The following is a 23,925-nucleotide window of genomic DNA, read 5'->3' on the forward strand; positions in this document are numbered from 1 at the left end:
TTTGAAGGTTTATGATTTCGTAGCATAAAATGTCAAGATCTTAACTTCTCGATACATTAATTCCTTGTTTAGGTATTAAAGTTATAACATGCCCCAAGTTGGAGTTTTCTTTTAAACTTTTGTTTGTAATGTGGTAACAAAGTATTTGATGAGGAAGATAGAAGGAATAGGGATCCATATTTCACTTCACACTGCATTTAAGTTCTAGAATTTATCAAAAAATTTAAGAACCAAATTTAAAGGACCTAGCAACAAAGCTTATCACTAATCAGCTTTATTTCAATATCTTTCTCTACCAACCAACACAAATGTCATTCACTATTCCTACTAAATAACTACCAACAAGAAAATTAAAGTTAAAAGAAGCTACACGTATGTGGACATGCTTTCTGTGGTTTCCTACAAGGACAGGGAAAGAAGAAATGGTTTTTACCTTCTCTTCTTTGAGTCCATCGGTCAGTGGGAGCACTCCATCACCAAATCGTTTCCTCTTTGCAAAAGCATCTAAAGACCTAAATGTCAGAGCGCAGGTAAGCAAAAAGAGCAGTGAAAGAATGCTTTGCAATTTTATCCCACAGATTAAAAAAAAAGCAGCCCTCTAACAAGTGCACATTCACTCGGCAATAAATACGCAGTGAAACTATTTGAACTATTTCACATCTCGCCTGCCAAAGAGGACTATAGACTGAGCCTGCCCATATAAAATGCCTGTTGGCTATAAAATGTAATGTCAGAGGAAGACTAGCTACAATTAGGCTGTACTTTGTCAAGGCAACAGACTTATTCGGTTTGAGTTTTATTGTAAAGAAAGTAGTTCAATCTGAAAACTCAATGTGTTAAGTTCACTTCATAAACATTAAGGTTACTTTTTAAATGTCTCTGGAACAAACGAACATTTAAGTACCAATTAAGTAAGAATTCCTAAAATCCCTTCGGTAATGTATCAAGTAGTTTTAATTTACATTTTGCAGTAATGGACACAAAAATTACATTATTAAAATAGAAAGTTTTTCAGTTATTGGAACTAGCAGTGTTTTCCTAAAATCAACCTCAATTCAAAACCATAATCCAAAGGGAAGAGTAAAATATGTTTTAAAATCAACCACTGAATAGAAAAGAGCTATATGAAAATTATGGTACAAATATCATGACCCATCAGTTCAGAAACTTAATGTTTAAGAAATAGAGAGAAATATAAACAGGCAGACAGTAATACTCAATGCGTTTCAACTAAAAATTCACATTTTTAAGGACACCAAAACTCATGAAAATAAAGGCAATAAGGTTTTATTTGTGTGAACCATAAAAATACTGGGGCCAAATTTATGATTTTTCTGCAGAAAGATGTAACCTGGTCACTGTACTCTAAAACAGCCCCTACCAGCAGGAATGATGTAAGAGCCATCTGTTTATACCAGGTTGCCTGTGAATTCTTATGGTTTCCCATCTGTATATCTGGAGGAAATTACCCTCTACCTAATGCTTATTTTAGAAAGAGTTTGAATCATTCAAATTTGGATGAAGGATACTATGTAAACAAAAGATATATCTGAATAATTTTAATAAATGCTATTCATTTGATAAATATGATCATTATGTGACAGTTTTTTTAAAAAATAAATCTTTATTGTTCATATTATTACAGTTGTTCCTCTTTTTTCTCCCCATAGCTCCCCTCCACCCGGTTCCCATCCCACCCTCTGCCCTTACCCCTCCCCCCCGACTGTCCTCATTCATAGGTGTATGATTTTTGCCCAGTCTCTTCCCGAACCCTCTACACCCCTTTCCCCCCGAGAATTGTCAGTCTACTCCCTTCCTATGCCCCTGATTCTATTATATTCACCAGTTTATTCTGTTCATCAGATTATTTATTCACTTGATTTTTAGATTCACTTGTTGATAGAAGTGTACTTGCTCATAATTTTTATCTTTACCTTTTTCTTCTTCTTCCTCTTCTTAAAGAATACCTTTCAGCATTTCATATAATACCAGTTTGGTGGTGATGAACTCCTTTAGTTTTTTCCTATCTGTGAAGCTCTTTATCTGACCTTCAATTCTGAATGATAGCTTTGCTGGATAAAGTAATCTTGGTTGTAGGTTCTTGCTACTCTCGCTTTGAATATTCCTTGCCACTCCCTTCTGGCCTGTAAAGTTTCTGTTGAGAAATCAGGTGGCAATCTTATGGGTACTCTCTTGTAGGTAACTGTTTTTCTCTTGCTGCTTTTAAGATTCTCTGTCTTTTGCTCTTGGCATTTTAATTATGATGTGTCTTGGTGTGGGCCTCTTTGGATTCCTTTTGTTTGGGGTTCTCTGCGCTTCCTGGACTTGGAAGTCTATTTCTTTCACCAGGTAGGGGAAGTTTTCTGTCATTATTTCTTCAAATAGGTTTTCTTTTTCTTTTTTTTTTTAAATATATTTTATTGATTTTTTTACAGAGAGGAAGGGAGAGAGATAGAGTTAGAAACATCGATGAGAGAGAAACATCAATCAGCTGCCTCCTGCACATCTCCTACTGGGGATATGCCCACAACCCAGGTACATGCCCTTGACCGGAATCGAACCTGGGACCTTTCAGTCCGCAGGCCGACGCTCTATCCACTGAGCCAAACCGGTTTCGGCTAAATAGGTTTTCAATATCTTGATCTCTCTCTTCTTCTGGCACCCCTATAATTCAGATGTTGGTTCGCTTGAAGTTGTCCCAGAGGCTCCTTACACTATCCTCATATTTTTGGATTCTTTTTTCTTTTCCAGTTGGGTGTTTTTTACTTCTTCGTATTTCAAATCTTTGAGTTGATTCTTGCGATCCTCTAGTCTGCTGTTGGATCTCTGTATAATATTCTTTGCAGTCAGTGTATGCTTAATTTCTATTTGGTCCTTTTTCATATCCTTGAGGGTCTCACTAGATTTATTGAGGGTCTCACTAAATTTATTGGCGGTTTCTAGAAAATTCTTGAAAAGCCTTCTAAGTTTGGTTTTGAAATCTATATCCAGTAGTTTGCTTTCTTCCATTTATCATTTGTGACCTGTTTCTTTGTCTCGCATTTTGGCTGCTTCCCTGTGTTGATAGAGTGGCTTTCTGTGCTAGGTGACCTATAGGCCCAGTAGTTCAGCCTCCCCAATTACCTGAGGTGGACACTCTTGGTACACCCCTTTGTGGACTGTGTGCACAGTCTTGTTGTAGTTAAGCCTTGATTGTAGTGGGTATCACTGGGAGGAATTGACCTCCAGGCCAATTGGCTGTGAGAATCAGCTGTGTCTACCTATGGTGGGAGAACTTCTGTGCTGGACACACCCTTTTGGGGCAAGACTTGCTTCAGTGGGGCTTTGGTGCTCACTGAGTCTGCCCCCTGAGTGTGTCCCTTATGGATCTGAGGAGTTGTTATCTGGATGGTCCCACTCTGACCACTGGGTACACTGGCACTTGAATCTCTAAGGAGGTGCTAATTTAGCCTCTGCGTGAAGCTACCCAGCAGGAGCTACGGAGAGATCTGCAGATTCCTCTTCTTTGTTTGGGATTTGGAGGTGCGAGATGAGGTCCAGCTGTGAAGCAATACAAGCTGCTGTGGGGCCTTGGGCCTTCTTTTGGATGTTCTGGGTCTCTCTGACCCAGCTGCAGTTTATTAGGTAATGTTAGATTGCAAAGGGCCAGGTCACTCATATGCAAAAGCCTCTGAGCACAGTTTGGGTGGGGCGGGGTCTCAGGGAATCAACAGGGCAGAGCAAACAGCTATGGCTGCTCCTCAGTCCTCCCCTAAGAGGCCCCGGGTCTCAGTGTCCCACAGTAACCGCTGCAAGCACCTCTGAGAGAAAGCCGCTCTCGAGTTCTGCCCGCTGCCAGACAGTCCAGTTTCTCCCTGTATGAGTCTGGGTCCCCAGAGACTCACCCGGAACTGGAGTTCAGAGCGGGAGCGTGTGTCTCCCTCCTGAATGAAAAAGACAACCACGCCCTCAGTTGCCAGCTCTTTCCGCCTGCGCCTCGGTACTTTACTTCTGCACCTCCTCTGAGTTTCAGTGTGCTTTTCTCTTTCCTTTTTGTTGTAGAATTTCCACTCAGCCAGCCTTCCTATGGTTCTGGATGATGTGAGTTTTGTCTTTTAGTTGGTATTTTGAAGTGGTTGTGGGAGGCAGCAATTTCCAGTGTTTATGCTGCCATCTTGGTTTTTCCTTACGTGACAGTTTTATGTGTGACAGTAATTAACTTTAAGCAAAATGTGCAGTTCATGGTGTACAGAGAAATTCTGAAGCCAGATCTAACTTGTGCTTACCTATCAGAGATCAAGAAGTAAATGTTCGACTGTGGAATCCCAGAGGGAAGGCGGAGATGGGTGGGTGGGTGGGAAGAAATCAACCAAAGACCTTGTATGCATATTTGCATAATAACCCACGGACACAGACAATAGGGAGGTGAAGGCCTGGGGTGGGGGGGTGGAGGCAAGTTAAAAGAGGTCAATGGGGAGAAAAGGGGGACATATGCAATACTTTCAACAATAAAGATACATAAAAAAAGAGAGGTAATGTTCCCTCGATTAAAGTTAAACCATACCCAGCAGAAACCGCTGGGAGGGTGTGGAAGTACAGGAGCACATTTTACAACTAATTAACTGTATGTAAATTGAATTTTGTCCTACTGCCTGACATTCAGAATGTTGAAAATCTTTTGATAAAGTGAATAAAACACTCAACCTTCTCTTTTAGTGCTCTATTTTTAAATAGAGTTTTTTAGAAGAGGATTTCACTTTACACCATATGGTTTCTCACCACCACTCATTTTTTCAAATCCAAAGGGAATTACAAAGCTACAAACTGTTTTACAACTTTCTTTCATTCCTGACTACACATGGTAGGCACAATAATGGTCCCAAAGATGCCCTTGTCCTATAACCACAACTTGTGAATATGTTAGGCTACTTGGCAAAAGGAAATCAAGGTTGCTAGTCAGCTGACTTTAAGATAGGGAGCCTATTTGGTATCCTGGCAGACCCGATGTAATTGTAAGAGTCCTTAAAAGTGGAAGAGGGAGGGAGAAGGAGAAAGAGAAAGACGTGACGGTGGAAGAAGGGTGAGAGAGATGCTACATAGCTGGTTTTCAAGATTGGGCGGGGAGAGGGGGATACATTAGGTAACGTTGAGTGGCCTCTAGAAGCTAAAAGGCAAGGAAGGAGGTCATCTCCTAGAGCAGCCGTTCTCAACCTGTGGGTTGCGACCCCCTTGGGGGTCGAACGACCTTTTCACAGGGGTTGCCTAAGACCATCGGAAAACACATATATAATTACATATTGTTTTTGTGATTAATCACTATGCTTTAATTGTGTTCAATTTGTAACAATGAAAATACATCCTGCATATCAGATATTTACATGACAATTCATAACAGTAGCAAAATTACAGTTATGAAGTAGCAACGAAAATAATTTTATGGTTGGGGGTCACCACAACATGAGGAACTATGTTAAACGGTCGTGGCATTAGGAAGGTTGAGAACCACTGTCCTAGAGCCTCCAGAAAAGAATGCAGCCCTGAGAGAGGGACCATCCAGTTTGCAGCTCCGTGGAACCATAAAAGACACACTCAGGGGGCAGACTCAGTAAGCACCAAAGTCCCATCGAAGCAAGTCTAGCCCGAGAGGGGTGTCTCTAGCACAGAAGTTCTCCCACTGCAGACACAGCTGATTCTCACAGCCAATTGGCCTGGAGGTCAATTCCTCACAGTGATAACTACAACAATCAAGGCTTAATTACAACAAGACTGTGCACAAAGCCCACAAGGGGGTGCACCAAGAGTGTCTACCTCAGGTAATTGGGACACTTAGCACAGAAAGGCACTCTATCGACCCAGCGAAGCATAAAAAATGCCGAGACAAAGAAACAGGACACAAACAACAGAATCGGAGGAAAGCAAACTGCTGGATATAGAGTTCAAAACCACACTTTTAAGGTCTTTAAAGAACTGTCTAGAAGCCGCCGATAAATTTAATAAGGCCCTCGAAAAGACTGGTGAGACCGCCGATAAATGCAGTGAGATCTTCAAGAAGACTGGTGAGACCGCCGATAAATGTAGTGAGATATTCAAGAAATCTAATGAGACCCTCGATGTTGTGATAAAGGACCAACTAGAAATTAAGCATACACTGACTGAAATAAAGAACATTATACAGACTCCCAATAGCAGACCAGAGGATCACAAGAATCAAGTCAAAGATTTGAAATACGAAGAAGCAAAAAACACCCAACCGGAAAAGCAAAATGAAAAAAGAATCCAAATATACGAAGATAGTGTAAGGAGCTTCTGGGACAGCTTCAAGCGTACCAACATCCGAATTATAGGGGTGCCAGAAGAAGAGAGAGAGCAAGATATTGAAAACCTATTTGAAGAAATAATGACAGAAAACTTCCCCTACCTGGTGAAAGAAAGACAAGTCCAGGAAGCGCAGAGAACCCCAAACAAAAGGAATCCAAAGAGGACCACACCAAGACACATCATAATTAAAATGCCAAGAGCAAAAGACAAAAGAGAAAATCCTAAAAGCAGCAAGAGAAACTCAGTTACCTACAAGGGAGTACCCATACGACTGTCAGCTGATTTCTCAACAGAAACTTTACAGGCCAGAAGGGAGTGGCAAGAAATATTCAAAGTAATGAATACCAAGAACCTACAACCAAGACTACTTTATCCAGCAAAACTATCATTCAGAAGTGAAGGCCAGATAAAGAGCTTCACAGATAAGGAAAAGCTAAAGGAGTTCATCACCACCAAACCAGTATTATATGAAATGCTGAAAGGTATCCTTTAAGAAGAGGAAGAAGAAGAAAAAGGTAAAGATACAAATTATGAACAACAAATACACATCTATCAACAAGTGAAACTAAAAATCAAGTGAATAAATAATCAGATGAACAGTATGAACTGTTGATTGTAATAGAATCAGGGACATAGAAAGGGAATGGACTGACTATTCTTGGGGGGGGGGGGGAAGTGGTGTGGGGGGTGCGGGAAGAGATTGGACAATAATCATGCACCTATGGATGAGGACAGTGGGTGGGGAGTGAGGGCGGAGGGTGGGGTGGGAACTGGGTGGAGGGGAGTTATGGTGGGAAAAAAGTGTAACTAATGTAATAATCTGAACAATAAAGATTTAATTTCAAAAAAAGAAAAAGAAAAGAATGCAGCCCTACTGACACCTGGATTTCAGCCCTGAGAGACTTGCCGAACTTTAACCTAAAGAGATGTAAGATAATAACTGTGTTATTTCAAGCCACTAAGTGTGTGGCAATTTGTTACAGTAGCAACAGAAAGTTACCTAACATACTACTCATAGATAGCTTTCTGTATCAGTTTTTACAGATCTATCTCATTTTGTCTTATGGTGTTTAATGTTTGACTTCCGAGAAATGTCTGCCTGAAACTCAAACACAGCAATGAGAAAAAGAGAAAAGACTGGAAAGGAAGCATAACTAAAAAGGAATATTGCAGCTTATATCACAAAGTGGCCCCAGGCAGGGCACAGGTAGTGGCTGACTTTGCACCTCATAGGAGGGCCCAGAGCCAGTGCACCTGGGCTTTAGACCATGCCAGATTACAACTTACACATCCATGAGTGACACACTCAAGGGGCAGACTCAGTGAGCACCAAAGCCCCATTGATGCAAGTCCTGCTCCACAGGGGTGTCTCCTGCATAGCAGCTCTTCTGCTGTAGTTGCAGCTGGCACTCACAGCCAACTGGCCTGGGGGTCAATTCCTCCCAGTGACACCAACAGCAATCAAGGCTCAACTACAACAAGACAGTGCACACAGCCCACACAGGGCACACTTCAAGTGCCCAGCTCAGGTGACTGGGGAGGCTAAGCCACTGGGCCCTACAGGACACCTACTACATAAGGCCAATTCCAGGAGATATAGCAGCTCTACCTAATACATAGAAACAAACACAGGGAAGCAGCCAAAATGTGGAGACAAAGAAACATGTCACAAATGAAAGAACAGGATAAATCTCCAAAAAAAGAACTAAATGAAATGGAAGCAAGCAAACTATTAGATAGAAAGTTCAAAACAATGGTTATACGGATGCTCAAGGATCTTACTGAGAACATCAAAGACATGAAAAAGAACCAGTCAGGCCCTGACCGGTTTGGCTCAGTGGATAGAGTGTCGGCCTGCAGACTGAAGGGTCCCAGGTTCGATTCCAGTCAAGGGCATGTACCTTGGTTGCGGGCACATCCCAAGTAGGGGGTGTGCAGGAGGCAGCTGATACAATGTTTCTCTCTCATCGATGTTTCTAACTCTCTATCCCTCTCCCTTCCTCTCTGTAAAAAATCAATAAAATATAATTATATATATATAAAAAAAGAACCAGTCAGAAATAAAGGATACACTAACTGAAATAAAGAATAATTTACAGGGAATAAACAATGGAGTACCGGATGTGAGAGAATCAAATCAGCAATTTGGAATATGAGAAAGCAAAAACACCCAATCAGAAGAGCAAAAAGAAAAAAGAACCCAAAAATATGAAGATAGTGTAAAGAGCCTCTGGGACAACTTAACGTGTACCAACATTCGCATCATGGGGGTGCCAGAAGGAGAAGAGAGAGAGCAAGATAGTGAAAATCTATTTGAAGAAATAATGACAGAAAACTTCCCCTACCCGGTGAAAGAAATTGACTTACAAGTACAGGAAGTGCAGAGAACCCCAAACAAGATAAAGCCAAAGAGGCCCACACCAAGACACATCATTATTAAAATGCGAAGGGCAAAAGACAAAGAGAAAATATTAAAAGCAGCAAGAGAAAACCAGTTAGTTACCTACAAGGGAGCACCCATATGACTGTCAGCTGATTTCTCAACAGGAACTTTGCAGGCCAGAAGCGAGTAGTAAGAAATACTCAAAGGGATGAATAGCAAGGGCCTACAACCAAGATTACTTTATCCAGCAAAGCTAACATTTAGAATTGAAGGTCAGAAAAAGAGCTTCACAGACAAGAAAAAGCTAAAGGAGTTCATCACCACCAAACCAGGATTATGAAATGTTGAAGGATGCTCTTGAAGAAGAAAGAGGGGGAGGGGGACTAGAAGGTGGGGAGAAGAGGAGGAAGGGGAAGGAGGGAGAAGGGCAAGTAAGGCTTGATTATGTTTTAGACATTGGTGGGGGATAAAAGAGAAGGAGGTATCAAAAATTATCTCTAGGGTCTGCCTTGAACAACTGTATGTTGGTGATGCCGTTTACTGAAAAGGGGAAGAGTAAAGAGAGAGAAATCTGAGGTGGAAGATAAGCTTCTGGTAAGATAAAGTTGTTTCTGTTAAGTTTAAAATGCCTGTGGGAAATCCAAAAGCACGTATCAAGTGAGCAGATGAATATATGTGTATGGAGTTCAAAAAAAAAAAGGTTTCAAAAATATATCTATAAAAAAATAAAAAATAAAAATAAAGTAAAATAAAAAAATTAAAAAAAAAAGAAGATGATGGAAATCAGCCCCACCTGCATGGTTAATTGGTTGAGCATCTACCTCTGAACCAGGAGGCCATGGTTCAATTCCTGGTTAGGGCACATGCCCAGACTGTGGGCTCGATCCCCAGTGGGGGGCATGCAGGAGTGACCAATCAATGATTCTCTCTCATCATTGATGTTTCTGTCTCCCTTTCCCTCTCCCTTCCTCTCTGAATTCAATAAAAATATTAAAAAAAAAAAAAGGTTTCAGCTTACAGATATAAACTTGGGAAGGCATATGAATAATATTTGAAATCAAGACAGTGGGTAATATCATTGGAGTGTGCATTCACAGAAAGGAAAAGCAGAGGTCAAGCTGTAAGGAGCTCTTGCACCAGGGCTGGGGAGGATGAGGAACAAGCAAAAAAGACTGAGGTGAGGAATGCCCTGAGGGAAAGAAAAAACATGAGTCTGTGTGGGCACAGAAGTGAAGCGGAGGGCGTTTCCAGCAGGAAGGACTGGTCAATTAGGTCAACGCAGCTGGGCTCTCCCAGGATGAGAACTGAAAAGGGCCCACTGGACGTGCCAGCACAGGCATCATGCTGAGATGGCCACGGTTTGAGCAGTACAGGAGGGGACTGAAAGCCAGACTGGAGGAGGATGCCTGTACATGGCAGGTAAGAATATGAGATCAAAGTTCATGCAACTGATTCTTTTGAAAAATGTTGTTAAAATGGCAAACAGAGAAATGGAGCGGTAGCTGGAGAGAAATGTGAAGAGCAAGGGTGTGTTTTTGTGTGTTGGGGGAGATGGTCAAACACGTTTGTAGGACAAAGGCATTGATCCTAGAATTCAAGGGAGATAAGGAGAGAGGGCAGAACCAAGTCCTGGACAAAGTGAAGTAGGAACATGTGTGGTGGGTTGATCTTTCACAAAAGGAAGGGTCTACATTTTAAAAAGGAAGGAAACCACAGGTAAAGATATAGGCAGGATCACAGATTTTGTGGTGGGAGGATATAGTCCCATATGATGTAAGTGACTAGGACTTCACAGTACGTTGATATGTGTCCTAATCTCACTCTGGGCTCCATTCATTGCTTATTTTATCTTGCCATATTTACACATTTTTGTAAAGTGCCTTAATATTTTTAGGAACAAGGCAAAATATAAATAATTTTTAAATGAGAACAGAAATGTGTCAGTAGACTATTATCCCAAATGCACAGAGAAAATTAAATCATGTAGGAGTCTTTATTCTGCAGATAAAGTCCTTTTGCCTTAATAGTGCAGTGAAAGGTAAATTTGTAAGTCATAAATATACTAACTTTCAAATGCTTAAATTTCAACAACTAAAACCACGTGCAATTCTTGTACCTACTATGTTCTAGGTTCTAAAACTGCCATGGGAGCCAATAATATCTTATTCTCTATTATATCCCAGCTGCTTAACGCAGTCCTGATATGTAACAGGTACTCAATAAATAACTGTAGACAGACTAGGCCTATAAGTAAACAAGTTCCCGCTGTTAAGGAGTTTATGTACTGGTGTGTTCTGTCTTTCTCACTAGAAGAATGACTATGTAAAGCAGATAATACCCTCAACATACAGAAAGCTAACTTACACTAGCAAAGTTGGGCCCTTCTTGTCTTCTTCTGTCACTAACTGGTTTAAAATAGGTGTATTAATTAAAATAGCAAAATAAAGCAATAATTGTAGTTATAAATGTAATGATATTAGTGTTTAGAATAACAAGACATTAAGAAAGACAATAAAAATAATAGAGAAGCAAACTGTATCAGAATACCCTGAAAAGAATTTGGACACAGAGTAAACCCAATGTAAAAGTACCACAGATTTCATGCAGGCACTTACAGTCTATTTTTAAAATATGACTACATTTCATTGCAATGTAGAGTTTATACTGTGAGTTTGGTAAACAACAATTTAAGACACTATGGTACTCTACACATGATACATGCTTAATAAATGTTTGCTTTTACACAAAAATATGTTTACACATAGATTAAGGCAACTTTGGATTCAAACACCTGACTTAAAACTAATCTAAACACCAACTGCTACTTCCTGAATATCCTGCCGCGGAAGCCGTCACAACACTACTGACGGTCAAGCAACACTCACCTTGCAGTGACATCTTGACAAACCAACCACTACCAAAGGTCAAGGCCTCTCTGAATTCCAGCCCTCTCAGCCTTAACTGATGCAGTGGGAGCCGACCAGCCCCTTAAATCCTGACCCAGAGTTCAGGGATTCAGTAAATTTATGCATTCAACAAAGTCTGGCCTAAAAGTACTTGTTATTTACAATGCTGTTATTAATGAGATAATGCACTTACTAAGTAAGCCATTGATTTTCAAAATATATTATAAACTCCTAAAGGTCAGAAACTATGACTTACTCATCAGTATACTGCTGTACCCATAGCAATCACCAGGTACAAGCTGAGTACTCAGCGGAAGACAGCCCTCGATCTTAAGTTCCAATCCACGGACTTCCAAATGATACAGAAGATTTCTAGAGCTTGTAGTAAAAGTCAGTATTAGAGAGAAAAGGAAAGTGACATCTCCTAGTAGAAACATACATATTTGCTAATGTATTTTCTAACAACAAAATCACTTATATTTCATATCACTTCACAAATGTTAGACAACCCAGGAAAGAACAGTCTCTTTCTCTTTAGTACATGAGACAGTTTTTGGTGCAATCAGGGATGCTAAACTCTTATATATGGCCTGCTAATTTCACCTTGAAAATTGTTAAAACTGCACACTCTAAAATGGATATTACCATGGAGGGGAGGTAAAATGGGGTAGGGGTGAGAATAAATGCCCAGCAATGCCCATCAGCTCCTTTTTGTACTTACTGCATCTTTTAAAAATGATTTTTTTCAGACTACTAAATTCCCCATGAAAAATTTTGGATATTATAATACCAGCAACTGAATTTCAAATTCCTAGGTACTACAAAATTTGTCCCTATTATTACATGTTGCAGTATAATTTCTGACACAAATTATTTATTCCTTTAATATTTTGCTATTATTATTTTATTAAAATGGCCAATGTTTTTAAAGGCAATATTACAGAAACACAATTCAAAGTATGTTGGCTTATTTTTACCAATCAGTAACATCCAAATGCTTAAGATCATCAAGGGGCCACATAACTGAATAGGGAGTATACATAACAAAAAAATACTGCTCTGGAGTTATAAGTTTCACTTATTTTGAAAATGCTAGTAACAGTGTTCTTGATTAGAAATGGAAATACTGTTTAACTCACACATTAGGGATCGGCTATTAAATTTACTATTCATTACTCAACCACTTAACATATTATCATGTTTACTTATTAATACCTGTAAAGAATTATTTTCTTAGAGCAATAACTAGGACACCTGCATTCACAGTATAAACTCGTGCTTACCACATTATACTAAAATGTAATCAACTCAAACTTTAAGTGTTAATGACCAGGTGGTAATTTTGCATCTGAGTCACTGCCAATCTGCTATGCAATACTTTAAGAGTTCATGATCAGTATATGCCTGTATTTCCCAAGAGTCTTTAAAATTTAAATTCCCCTGCAGCCTTTTAAGAAAGACCATTTCTTGTATCCTAAGAAAAGCATTTTCCCAGGAGCACAAGTCAAAGAGCAAAGTAAAATTGACTAAATAATTGGTCCGTCTCTTCTTAGAAAAGCTTTCCACAGGCACACATTGCAGGAGAAAAATAACTCTTTTTCCAGAGTCGACTGCTTTCAGACTAGAAAGTAAAATAAAGAAAGCTTATTGGGTGAGAGCCCTGATTATAAATAAAAATGTTAAAGCGCTAGGCTCACAAACTATCTTAATCATACATAAATCTGTAAAAAAAGAGAAAAAAATCCATGTACCATACCTGTCACTCAGTTTTAACAGATATTAGCATATTTTAATATTTGCTTCAGTTCTTTAAAATAGAAGAAAAACTTCTAGAGAGCTGAAGGCGCCTCATCCAAACCTTTCTTCACCAGAGTTAATATGTCTTATTTCTGTATGTTCTTATATTTTATGTACTTTCATTAGGTACATGTGTATCAAGTGTATCCATAAATAATGTATCATGTATTACTTTAAAGCTCTATATAAATACATCACACTGTATATATCCTTTGCTGCCGGGAGCCGGTCCATCCTTGCTGTTTCAAGGGACCTGGCATATATGGTATACGGTTCTTAATATGTTTGCTCACCTTCTTGGCGCTGTGTTTTAACCAAAGTCACCTCTCCGAGAAAGGTTGAATCCCCAGGTAGGGATTTTCCCCTGAAGTTAGGGAGGGAATAAAACCCCTCAACTAAGTGCCAGGCGGGTAATTAATCCCTTTAACTATGAACAATCATGCTTAAACTACATAATCTTTTCTCCCTGGAATGGAGATAAGAAACGCCCTAACCTTTGTAATAGAGATTGATAGGATTGAATCAACTGGTATAAATACAGTTGTAACAAGACAGAAACACACAGAACTTATAAGACAGAACTTCAGAGACAGGGCTTGGAAGACAGGACCAAGAGAGACAGAGCCTAGGCACAGAACCTACACAGAACGTTCTCTAGAGACAGAAGAACATCGCTGGAGAGAACATGGCAAACGATCCTGGACTGAACCTGACTGCGGAGATTGGCAGGAGAGCCTGACTAGAACCTGGTGACTGAACCTGGCTGGAGATCTGAAGCAGAACTTCTCTGGAGATCCAGACCAGAACTTGGCTGGAGATCCTGGCTAGAGATCCTGGCTAGGCTGCTGATCAACTGAACACTGTCTCCGTGCCCTTCCTTCATCACCGACTCCGTCCACACCTTTGGGGACCCCTGGACCTGCTGGGGTTGGACCCCAGCACTTTGCCAACTTGCTTTTTTTCACTCAATATTATGTACATGAGATGTATCCATGTTGATGAACATAGATCTAGTTCATTCATTTTTACTAGGGGATAGTATTCCATTGTATAAATAAACCATAGTTTATACATTTCCCTACTGAAGTACAGCTGAATTGTTCTACTTTATTGCCATTCTATGAGCTGCTATAATCATCTTTGCTACATGTTTATTTGGGCAATTGTCCCAAGTTTAGTTAACGTTTCAGCTCAATCAGGTTGAGAAAGGAAAGAACCCTAGAATGAAAGCTTACCCAGATGCCAATGTTAGGTCTAACTGTTACCAGGGAAGTTAGTGGCTCCAATTTCCCCATCACTGGTGAGAGTGGGCTGGCTCTTGCAACATATCTGTAGAAAAAGATGTTTCTAAGACTCGCCTGGGAGGACAATGGCTTTTATTGGCCTGGAATTATGTTTCTCGGGTTGCAAAGGCCCATGTCCCTTAGCCCAGTCCTGAAACAGGTGCAGCTGGAGGTCCAGTAGTGTCACATGGACGAATGCTGGAGAGCAACCCCTACCACGGGAGAGCCAGGAGCCTAGCACAGGAGAGAGAGAACCAAGAGCCAAGAGAGAATTCCCTTTGTTCAGAAGTTTAAATATTCAGGTTTCACGGCCCCCCGCCTTGCAGGGCCACACCTATTCTGGCCAATTTACCTGTTCCCAGGTATGACTGACAGACAGGTAAGCACCTTCCCATGTCACTCAGACCTTATTGGGCATGTATCTAAACTGCCTTTGTCCAATCCCTTCCCCCATCAATCAAGACGTAGAGTGTTAAATTATCAAAGCTGTATAAATGGCATGTCTATATTATCTGGTCTTCCCTTTACTCCTTCCTTTCCTGTTAAATAAAAACCAGGTTATTATAACCATATCATAACCACTACCTTTCTAATATAGAGGTCATGTGAACTGTATGATTCAGAAAAAAAATTAAATAATGTGATCATTAAGGGAAACATGAGATGATCAATTTGTGGAATTAATGAGACTAAAGCTGATCTTCTCTCTAAGCATAATTCACAAACAGCCCCATAGGAGGTAAGAGAATTATCCTTTTTTTTTCCACAAAAGAACTCTATAATAAAAAATGAACTCTAGCCCTGGCTGGCATGGCTCACCTGGTCGGAGCATCATCCCATACACCAAAAGGTTGCAGGCGGGTTCAATCCCCAGTCAGGGCGCATTGAAGTTTTCTCTCTCTCTCTTTCTCTCCCTTCCTCTCTCTCTAAAAATCAATAAACATATCCTAGGGTGAAGATTAAAAACAAACAAACACAAAACAATGTAAAGGCACCACTATTACATATATAGAGAAAAAGGTGATGAGGATAGGAAAATAAATGCAATACTAAACAGCTCCAAATCATAGTTTATTGCTACTTTATTTGTGGTTACCACTTATTTTCTTTTTTTAAAAATATATTTTATTGATTTTTTACAGGGAGGAAGGGAGAGGGATAGAGAGTTAGAAACATCGGTGAGAGAGAAACATCGATCAGCTGCCTCCTGCACGCCCCCTACTGGGGATGTGCCCGCAACCAAGGTACATGCCCTTGACCAAAATCGAACCTGGGACCCTTCAGTCTGCAGGCCCACGCTCTATCCACTGAGCCAAACCGGTTAGGGCGTTACCATTCATTTTCTTAAGGACTGATACCCTATAAAATCTACTACTCTCTTATTACTGATGACTGAATTGTTTGATCATCAATAAAGAAGAGTTAAAAGAAAAAAATGTTTAAAAAAATCTCCATACCAGAAAAATCTGTATCCCTACTACAGTTGGAATATGTGGCAAATTTAACTCCGTACAGGTATAAAAACCACTAAATGATTTAGAAGTCATTAAAATCCTCACAGCATTCCTGAGTGTCTGAGAGAGGGACACAACCTCACACTACTACATCAAAGCAGGCCTTTCACACCAGCTCAAAAACCACCACTCTTACACCCCTTCCTATTTTTTAACTCACACCTTACATAGTCTCACATTCATACACAATTATAGAAGGCGTTTACAATCCGGTCATATTCTTTGGAAATAATCTTAAAATGGACCCAGCAATATTACATTACACCCGTGTCCTTTCATGAAAAGACAGACGATTAATAGTAATCTTTCCAACCAACCACACAAAAACTAAAATCAGGTATCAGGAGTGCTCTTACTAGTAATAAACCCGTTGCTTCTTTAACAGTCAAACTGTTCAAAGTGTTTAAAATCACAGTCTAAGTTGTGAAAGGCTGAGCTCTGGAGAAAAGGGATTCCAGTTAACATTGATTAAATCTTTTTTTTTTAAAGGCTTATATAATGCCACTCGAGTCCCCCCCGGTTCCCCAAAAAAGCCTGTTTAGTACTTTACTTTCTTCTTCATTATCTTTTTAAATGTTAATATTGTGAAACAGCTTTGAACTTTTTTGCAATAGTTATAAGCCTTGAATCTGTCAACAGTAATCACAGTTTGAGAACTAAGTATTAAATTTAAACTAGGTATAGACTCCATCAGCATCTTTAGATGCCCTTATAGATTCCAAAGTTACTACAGACAATCCTGAAATCATATCTTCTCTAACTATAAGTCTATGTATCATAAAATTATCTGGAAACCATCCCTTGATTTTTGAAAGTGAATTATAGTTCTTTCCTAAAAATATTTAGTTCTCTTTCCCACCATTTACTTAAAAAAAAAATGTCAGTTTGGATCATGATATAGTGGAAAGAAGAAACTATTAGTTATAAAAATAGCTAGAATGTATTGAATATCTACCAGGTGCCAGGCACTGTAATAAATGATACATGAACCATCAAATGTAAAGATACTACTCCCAGGAAGGTACTTTGACCTCCAACTGCAAGATAAAGAAAATGAGGCAGGAAAGTTAAGTAACTTTCCCAATGTAAGCGGATGTATATCCAGATCCAAATCCTAGGATCTCAACCACTCTGCTTTTATTAGTAAGGTTAAAATATTGCCATTTACTGCAAAAGCAAAATTTTCACTGCTTTTAAATTCTTGAAGTATTTCATTAACCCAGAGGTGGTCACTCCAAACCATTCATAGCGATGATAAACTGAAAAGGAATATTGGGCCAATAAGTTTGCTGGATGTTTATACCCGTTCATCATAATAAACACACAACCGAAAGCCTTTTCAAGCAGTCACAGCCGCCCACACATCTACAGGGCGACAGACGAAGGCTATGCCCTGGAGCTCTTTCCACCCGGACCCCGAACGGGAACACAGTCCCTGGGACCGGAGGGTGCGCTTCCCCTTCCCTCGGCACCGAAGGCCTCCCTCCCGCGCGGGAGTCAGCACCGCTCTTCTGCCAGCGCAGAGCTGTGTCCCGAGCAGCACCCCCGCCAGCACCGGGGCTACTGCCCCCCACAGCCCCGGCTCACGCCCCGGCGTCGCAGCTCCAAAGAGCTTACCGCCCTCGGGCAGATCGTTTTACACACGAGAGGACTTGGCTGAACTACTAATGCTTCATATCAGAGTCGTTCTCTTTGTCCGAACCCGCCTTTTCGAGCCGCCCAAACCCTCGATCCCCTCTCCGCGGCGATTCCGGGGCAACGCCGCCCGTACGCTCCCCCAGGTTCGCGGCCAGCGCCCCGGGATTTCAGCGCAGCGCTAGGAGTGAGCATTCATAGAGCCTCATGAATGAATGGGGGGACGGCAGCGTGGGTGAGGCCGGGAAGAGGGGGGTCGTGAAGGCATGTCACGCGGCTGAGCCCACAGCAGGGGCGCCCCGTCCGGGGAGGGAGGAAAGGTGGCGACTGGAAGAACCCGGGGCCCGGGCGCAGCGGCGCAGTGGGTCGGGTGCCGGCTTGGGAAGCCGCGAGCGCTGTCTCTGCGGGTCCCCGCAGCGCGATCGCGGCCCCGACCCGCGCCCCCGCCTCCCGCACCCCGGAGGCTCGGGCCAACCCGCCCTCAGAAGCCGAGGCGGCCTGGGGACGCGCGCCGGCTCACCTGACGCTCTACCGGCGGCACCGCGGTCTGCATCCCCAGCGAGCTTGTAGCCCAACAACACCGCGAGATCAGCTGATTCACGGGAGGCGGGGCCTCCGGCGGCCGCGGGCCAGTAGGCGACGAGCGAGAGGGAAGTAGGCGGGGTCAGCTGCCGACGGTGGCTGGTAGGGATCAAAATTACTCAAGAGGCGTTGGGCACTGCGGGCAAAAATCTCCGAAGGATGGCCCCTCCCTTACCATGGGGTGGGGCCACCGGTTCTGTGGCCGATGACGTAACTTGGAGCCGCAGGGGGCCCAACCACCCCGTTGCTGCCGCTGGGGAAGCTGCTGGTTGCAGAGAGGTTGGTAGCTGCAGTCATTGTGTGACCGCTCAAACGGCAAGAATCAGAAGGGTAAGTTTGCTGCTCTTTACAGCGAAAAGGCTAAAATATCTGCAAAGCGCTTCTATGGACTGGACCCCAATGGTAGTCGCTTCCGCCCCCCGCGAATGACGTCATCGCCCGAGGCGCGGGCTGGCCCTGGCGTCCACGTTTTTCCCTGCTTAGCTGCAACCCCAAAGGGTGGAGGAGGGTGGGAGGGAATGGATTGGCCTCTCCTACGATTCCCACAAGGTACCCCGCTATCCAATATGAGTAAAACCCGTTTGCCTATCGCAGCCACAGCCCCACTCGGACTCAGCTCGCGCCCAAGATACCCACGAAGATTTTCGGGAGCCGCGCGGGGCTCCCTCTGCCTGGAGGCTGCGTGCCTTGCTGAGCCTGCAGCCTTGTATCCGGACCACCGAAGGCAGATGTGCAGTCAAGGTCTGGAGCTCCTGGCAGACATGGTCTATCGCGTTCACTCAGTTGTCGTCTTGGTCCTCCGCCCACCTGCAAACCCGTGAGCCTGCAGCAGTTGAACCAACCTTGCCCTCCCTGCACCAGTGCTGGACACCACGTAACCTGTGAACTGGCATCAGTGCAAACCAGCGTGTCCACCTTCAGTCGGCACTTCCATGGGACCGGGCGACCTTGCTAAGTCTGAAACAGTCTTTTCCAAATTGCTACTCAGATATTCTGCTATTCCCAGTCCCCTGCTATTCCCAACCCTCACTCTCCTAACTTGTTACTGAATTCTACCCACCCCATCCCTTTGGTAAGAATGAAAAACTTTGCTTCCTACATTTCTGAAGAAAATGAGACCGCTGGGAAGGAATTTCCTTAACGCCCACCAGCCACTATGACAGAACCTACCTGCAGCCCTTCCTTTCCTTCTCAGAGGAGGTGTTCTGTCCTCTCAAGGTTAATCCGGCCGCTTGAACCCCGAATCCCTTCCAATCCCTTCAGAGACTTTTCTCTTTTGTGTATTTTCGATCTCCGCCTCTCTCTTACTCGTATTCTTCAGTATATGAGCCTGTTCCTGCCTATCCCGTCTTTTAATTTCTTTTTCCTCTGTCCTCATTTCTTTAGCAACCTCCTTTTCTTTCCCACTCTTTCCTATCCCTTTCTATAGTCTCTACTCTTTCAGGTCTTCCGACACCAGTAGTCACCTCTTACTTTTGGAATCTAATGATTCAATTTAAGAATGAAAACATTTTATGCAGCCATTTAAGTGAAAGAACGAATCTATCTGTATTGATATGGAATGATCTGGAAGTTAGATTAAGAGAAAAAAATACTAGGAGAGAGAGAGAGAGAGGTGTCCTCTGAAAGGACACATTAAAATGTGACTAGCCCTGGCTGGGCAGCTCAATTGGTTAGAGGGTGGTCTTGAGACACCAAGGTTGTAGGTTTGATGCCTGGTCAGGGCACATATAAGAGGCAACCAATGAATGCGTAAATAAATATATAGAATAACAAATTGATGTTTCTGCCCTAGCCAGTTTGGTTCAGTGGATAAAGCATTGGCCTGCAGACTGAAGGGTCCCAGGTTCGATTGTGGTCAAGGGCACATACCCAGGTTGCGGGCTCGATCCCCAGTAGGGGACATGCAGGAGGAAGCTGATCAATGATTATCTCTCATTATTGATGTTTCTATCTCTTTCTCCCTCCTTCTTCCTCTCTGAAGTCAATGAAAAATATATTTTAAAGCTCCAGTCCAGCCCTCCCAAGATGCTGCGCGCCGGCGGGAGGTTTGGAGCCTCCGGAACTGTGTGCGCGGGTGGAACTTCAGGAACCTGGGGGCTGTAGGATGCAGGGTCCCGGGAGCTGAGGCCTTTAAGAAGATCCTGAAACTTCCCGCCTCAGTTTCCCCATCTGTAGAATGAAATAATAGTGCCTGTGGCATAAAGATGTTGTGAGGAATAAATGATTGACTCCAAAGTCCAGCAGTACCTGGTACAGAAAAAGCATTCAGAATATAGCCATTGTAAGGTTTAAAAGCATTGAATCAATTTGTATTCCAAAATTGGACCAACACAAAGACTTGATGTTGTGGAATTGGGATCAAACCAGCAATGTCATCTAATGAACAAGAAAGAGTCTTGTGTTATAATGGAGAAGTCCTTGTTTTTCAATTGTCTAAAGGAAATTTTGCAGATAAAGGGCCTGCAGAAATACCCATTTTACATGTCAGAAGAATGGTATTTGACAGAGAAACAAGTGCATTTGTTCAGAAGTCCACTGGATCCTTTAGCATAAAAGAAGAAAACTCTGATTTAAAAATCTTGTGTTGCAACTGTATATCAGATTTCAGAACTGGAATGAACCTCCCTTATATTATGATACAATGCAATGAAAAGAATAATGTTTTCAAATATTTTCTACTGTTTCTTCACAGTACCAATAAATTTGAAAAACGTTTGAATTTTAGACTAGCCCATGAGTTGAAGGATGGCCTAGGGGTCTTTAACGGGCCTTTAATTATATGGAAACATGTTAAAACATTCTTCTATCTCTCTCCCCAGACTAGCGAAGTTACTACTGTGTCCATTAACTTTTCCTCTATTGAGTGGGCAGGAGAGATTGAAAATCTAGGTATGGTTTTATTAGGACAAAAGAAATGTTATTTATCTGAGGAGGAAAGCACCTCAGAGCCTTCAAAATCAGATTATGCAACTTGGAACACCAGATTTTGTGTATGCTTGCTTGAAAGTGAAGAAGTAATAAGTGATACATATATTATCCCTCCTGCTTATAGCAGTGTGATAACTTGTGTGCATGTCTGTGCAACTGAGTTTGTCAACAACAAGCTAAGAATGTCTTTGATTGCCCTTACTCGGAGGAATCAGCTGATTTCATTCCAGAATGGGACTCCTAAACGTGTGTGCCAGCTGCCATTTGAAGATCCTTGTGCAGTACAACTTATGGATTCAGGCGAAGACCGCCTTCTCGTTGTGTCCTTCAGGTCCAGTGCTTGTGGTGTTTGGGAAAAGAACTTTCAGGTTGCTGCTGAGTGGGAGCAAATTAGCTCAGTACTCATAGATGACTTTATTGGAACGGGGACAGAACAAGTACTGCTACTTTTAAAGGACTCCTTAAATTCAGATTGCCTGAGTTCATTTAAAATAACAGATCTTGACAACATAAACTATTCAAGTCAAACATTGGATTGCAATAAAGATGACGTATTTGAAGGCAAAGAAGATAATCGTTATTTGGTGATTCCAGCTCTGGAAAGAAGAGTGAAAGTTGGCTTGGCTTCTATTCAGGAAGTTCAGCAGCATCTTTTGCTTAAGGAAAAGGTTATCTTAAAAACTTACAAAGCTTTAATGAACTTGCTTCAAGGAAAAGAATGTAGCACATCAATTGCAGAGGAGGAATGTCTTGTAACTCTTTGTGGTGAAGAAGAAAATCCTGTTCATACTTGTGATACGAACTTATCAGGCAATTCCCAAGTTTCGAAACAGCTAGTAGAGAAGACGTGGTATCGTGTAATAGATGATAGTTTGGTTGTTGGAGTGAAAACCACGTCCTCTTTGAAGCTGCCTCTGAACCAGGTGACGTTATCGTTGGTAATGGATGAACCCCATAGCTCCAGCTTTCGGCTTATTAAGTGTCAAAACAGGGTGATCAAGTTGAGTAGGGACTCTTTTTCAGCACCCTGCTCAGTGCCATATGAAAAAGGACCAGAGGCAAAAAGAATCAAACTGACTGTTGATAGTGAGGAAGAGGAAGAAGAGAGCTTTGTTGGTGGACAATATTCTGAGAAAGAGTGTGTTCAGATAGTCACTGCCGTAACATCTCTTTCGCCACTTTTAGCATCCAGTCAGGTATGTTGCATTGTGCTGCTGCAAATTAGGGAGAAAGAAAAAGGTAACTCTTCTGAACATCGTTTTTTTCCATGTGGCAGACTTTTTCTAAGTCTAGAAGATTTTTCAAGTGGGAAATACCTAGTGACCTTTCCACAGAAACCTATAGAACAAATGGAAGATCTCTTTGCACTTCTTGCAACATTGCAAAAAACTTGCTTCCAAATTACATCAGCCAGATATGCCCTGACTTCAATGAGGACATGGCTCTTGGAACACATGAAATGTGAAGTAATCAAAAAATTTCCAGAAATTTGCTTTTGCAAAGGGTCAGAAAATTTGTATGGGACACTCTTCCACTGGCAACAAAGGACACCATTTGAAGGGATTTTAATAATCTATGCCAGGAATCAATCAATTTTGTTTCAGTGCCTTCATAATCTCACCAGAGTTCTCCCTATAAACTGTTTCTTGAAAAATGTAAAATCAGGAAGTGAGGATTTCCTATGTGATCATTTGGCATTAACTTTGGAGAAGGAATTGGTTATCCTTGGTTCTCTTTCTTCTACCTTAGTTAAGGTTGAAAACAACTTGGTGCAGAGCTATGAAGCAAGCAAAGAAAATAGTAGTGGTGTTCTGACTGTTTTATCAGACAGCAAAGAAAACATCCAACCCTACAGAGAAGAACTTCAGAGAGAAAAGCAAACGTTGGAGATGGACCTAAAAGTGAGTGGTGCCCTTTATAGAGAACTGACTTTGCAATTAGCTGAGGTTCAGCTGAAATCAGACCTTACTGCACAGAAATTGAGTGGTCGGTAATTATAATCTCAATTTGGTTATATTTTAAAATATTTTCCCTGCCAGAATAGTTTGGTTTCAGTTTGTTTTATTTCACATTATATGCCTCCTTTGTAAAAATTAAAAGTGAGGCTTTTTGTAGAATCAGGTTTTGATGATGCACAAAATATCAAGCCTTAGAGCAGCATTCTTGAACTGGGGCCATTTTGCCTCCCTCCAACCTTCTCCCCCCTTTCCTCACCTTCCCTGCCCAGGAGCATTTAGCTTGTTTGGAGACTACTTTTTTTTAATTGTCAAAAGGAGGCACAGTGGGGAGGCTGACGCAGGGGTGCTATTCACATCTGGTAGGTAGGATCCAGGGATGCTGCTAAATATCCCAGTGTGCACAGATGAACCCCCCTAGAAAGAATGATTCTTGCCCGGCTGGTGTGGCTCAGTGGTTGAGCGTCGACCTATGAACCAGGAGGTCGGGGTTCAATTCCCGATCAGGCACATGCCCAGGTTGTGGGCTCGATCCCCAGTGTGGGGCGTGCAGAAGGCAGCCAATCCATGATTCATCTGATGTTTCTATCTCTCGCTCCCTCTTCCTTCCTCTCTGAAATCAGTAAAAATATATTAAAAGAA

At 41.9% G+C, this 23,925-nt stretch overlaps 2 protein-coding genes across 11 annotated transcripts in view; one reads left to right on the forward strand and one right to left on the reverse strand.

Annotated features, from left to right (window-relative positions):
- The window catches only part of ALS2 (alsin Rho guanine nucleotide exchange factor ALS2), a 62,923-nt gene extending 44,511 nt beyond the window's left edge, over positions 1-18,412 (reverse strand). For 8 of the 10 annotated variants that reach the window (XR_009453731.1, XR_009453732.1, XM_059702774.1 and 5 more), the window contains exons 1-2: positions 18,336-18,412; positions 434-512 (exon numbers count right to left, since the gene is read on the reverse strand). Coding sequence is in view for 7 of the 10 variants with exons in the window: in XM_059702774.1 (XP_059558757.1) it covers positions 434-453 (20 nt within the window). In the remaining 3 variants the exon portion in view is untranslated. Of the gene's footprint in view, positions 1-433; positions 513-17,797; positions 18,302-18,335 lie in introns of those variants that run through there. The other 2 variants (XM_059702767.1, XM_059702773.1) reach the window with 2 other exon arrangements.
- Positions 18,413-18,588: 176 nt separating this feature from the next.
- Positions 18,589-23,925, forward strand: LOC132238130 (Fanconi anemia group B protein-like). Its single transcript, XM_059702795.1, has 2 exons — positions 18,589-18,727; positions 18,992-23,925. Exon 2 carries the CDS (start codon positions 20,770-20,772, stop codon positions 23,320-23,322), a length of 2,553 nt encoding a protein of 850 aa, XP_059558778.1. The 5' UTR covers positions 18,589-18,727; positions 18,992-20,769; the 3' UTR covers positions 23,323-23,925.

Source organism: Myotis daubentonii, chromosome 7 (genome assembly GCF_963259705.1).
Source record: "Myotis daubentonii chromosome 7, mMyoDau2.1, whole genome shotgun sequence".
Classification (NCBI taxonomy): domain Eukaryota; kingdom Metazoa; phylum Chordata; class Mammalia; order Chiroptera; family Vespertilionidae; genus Myotis; species Myotis daubentonii.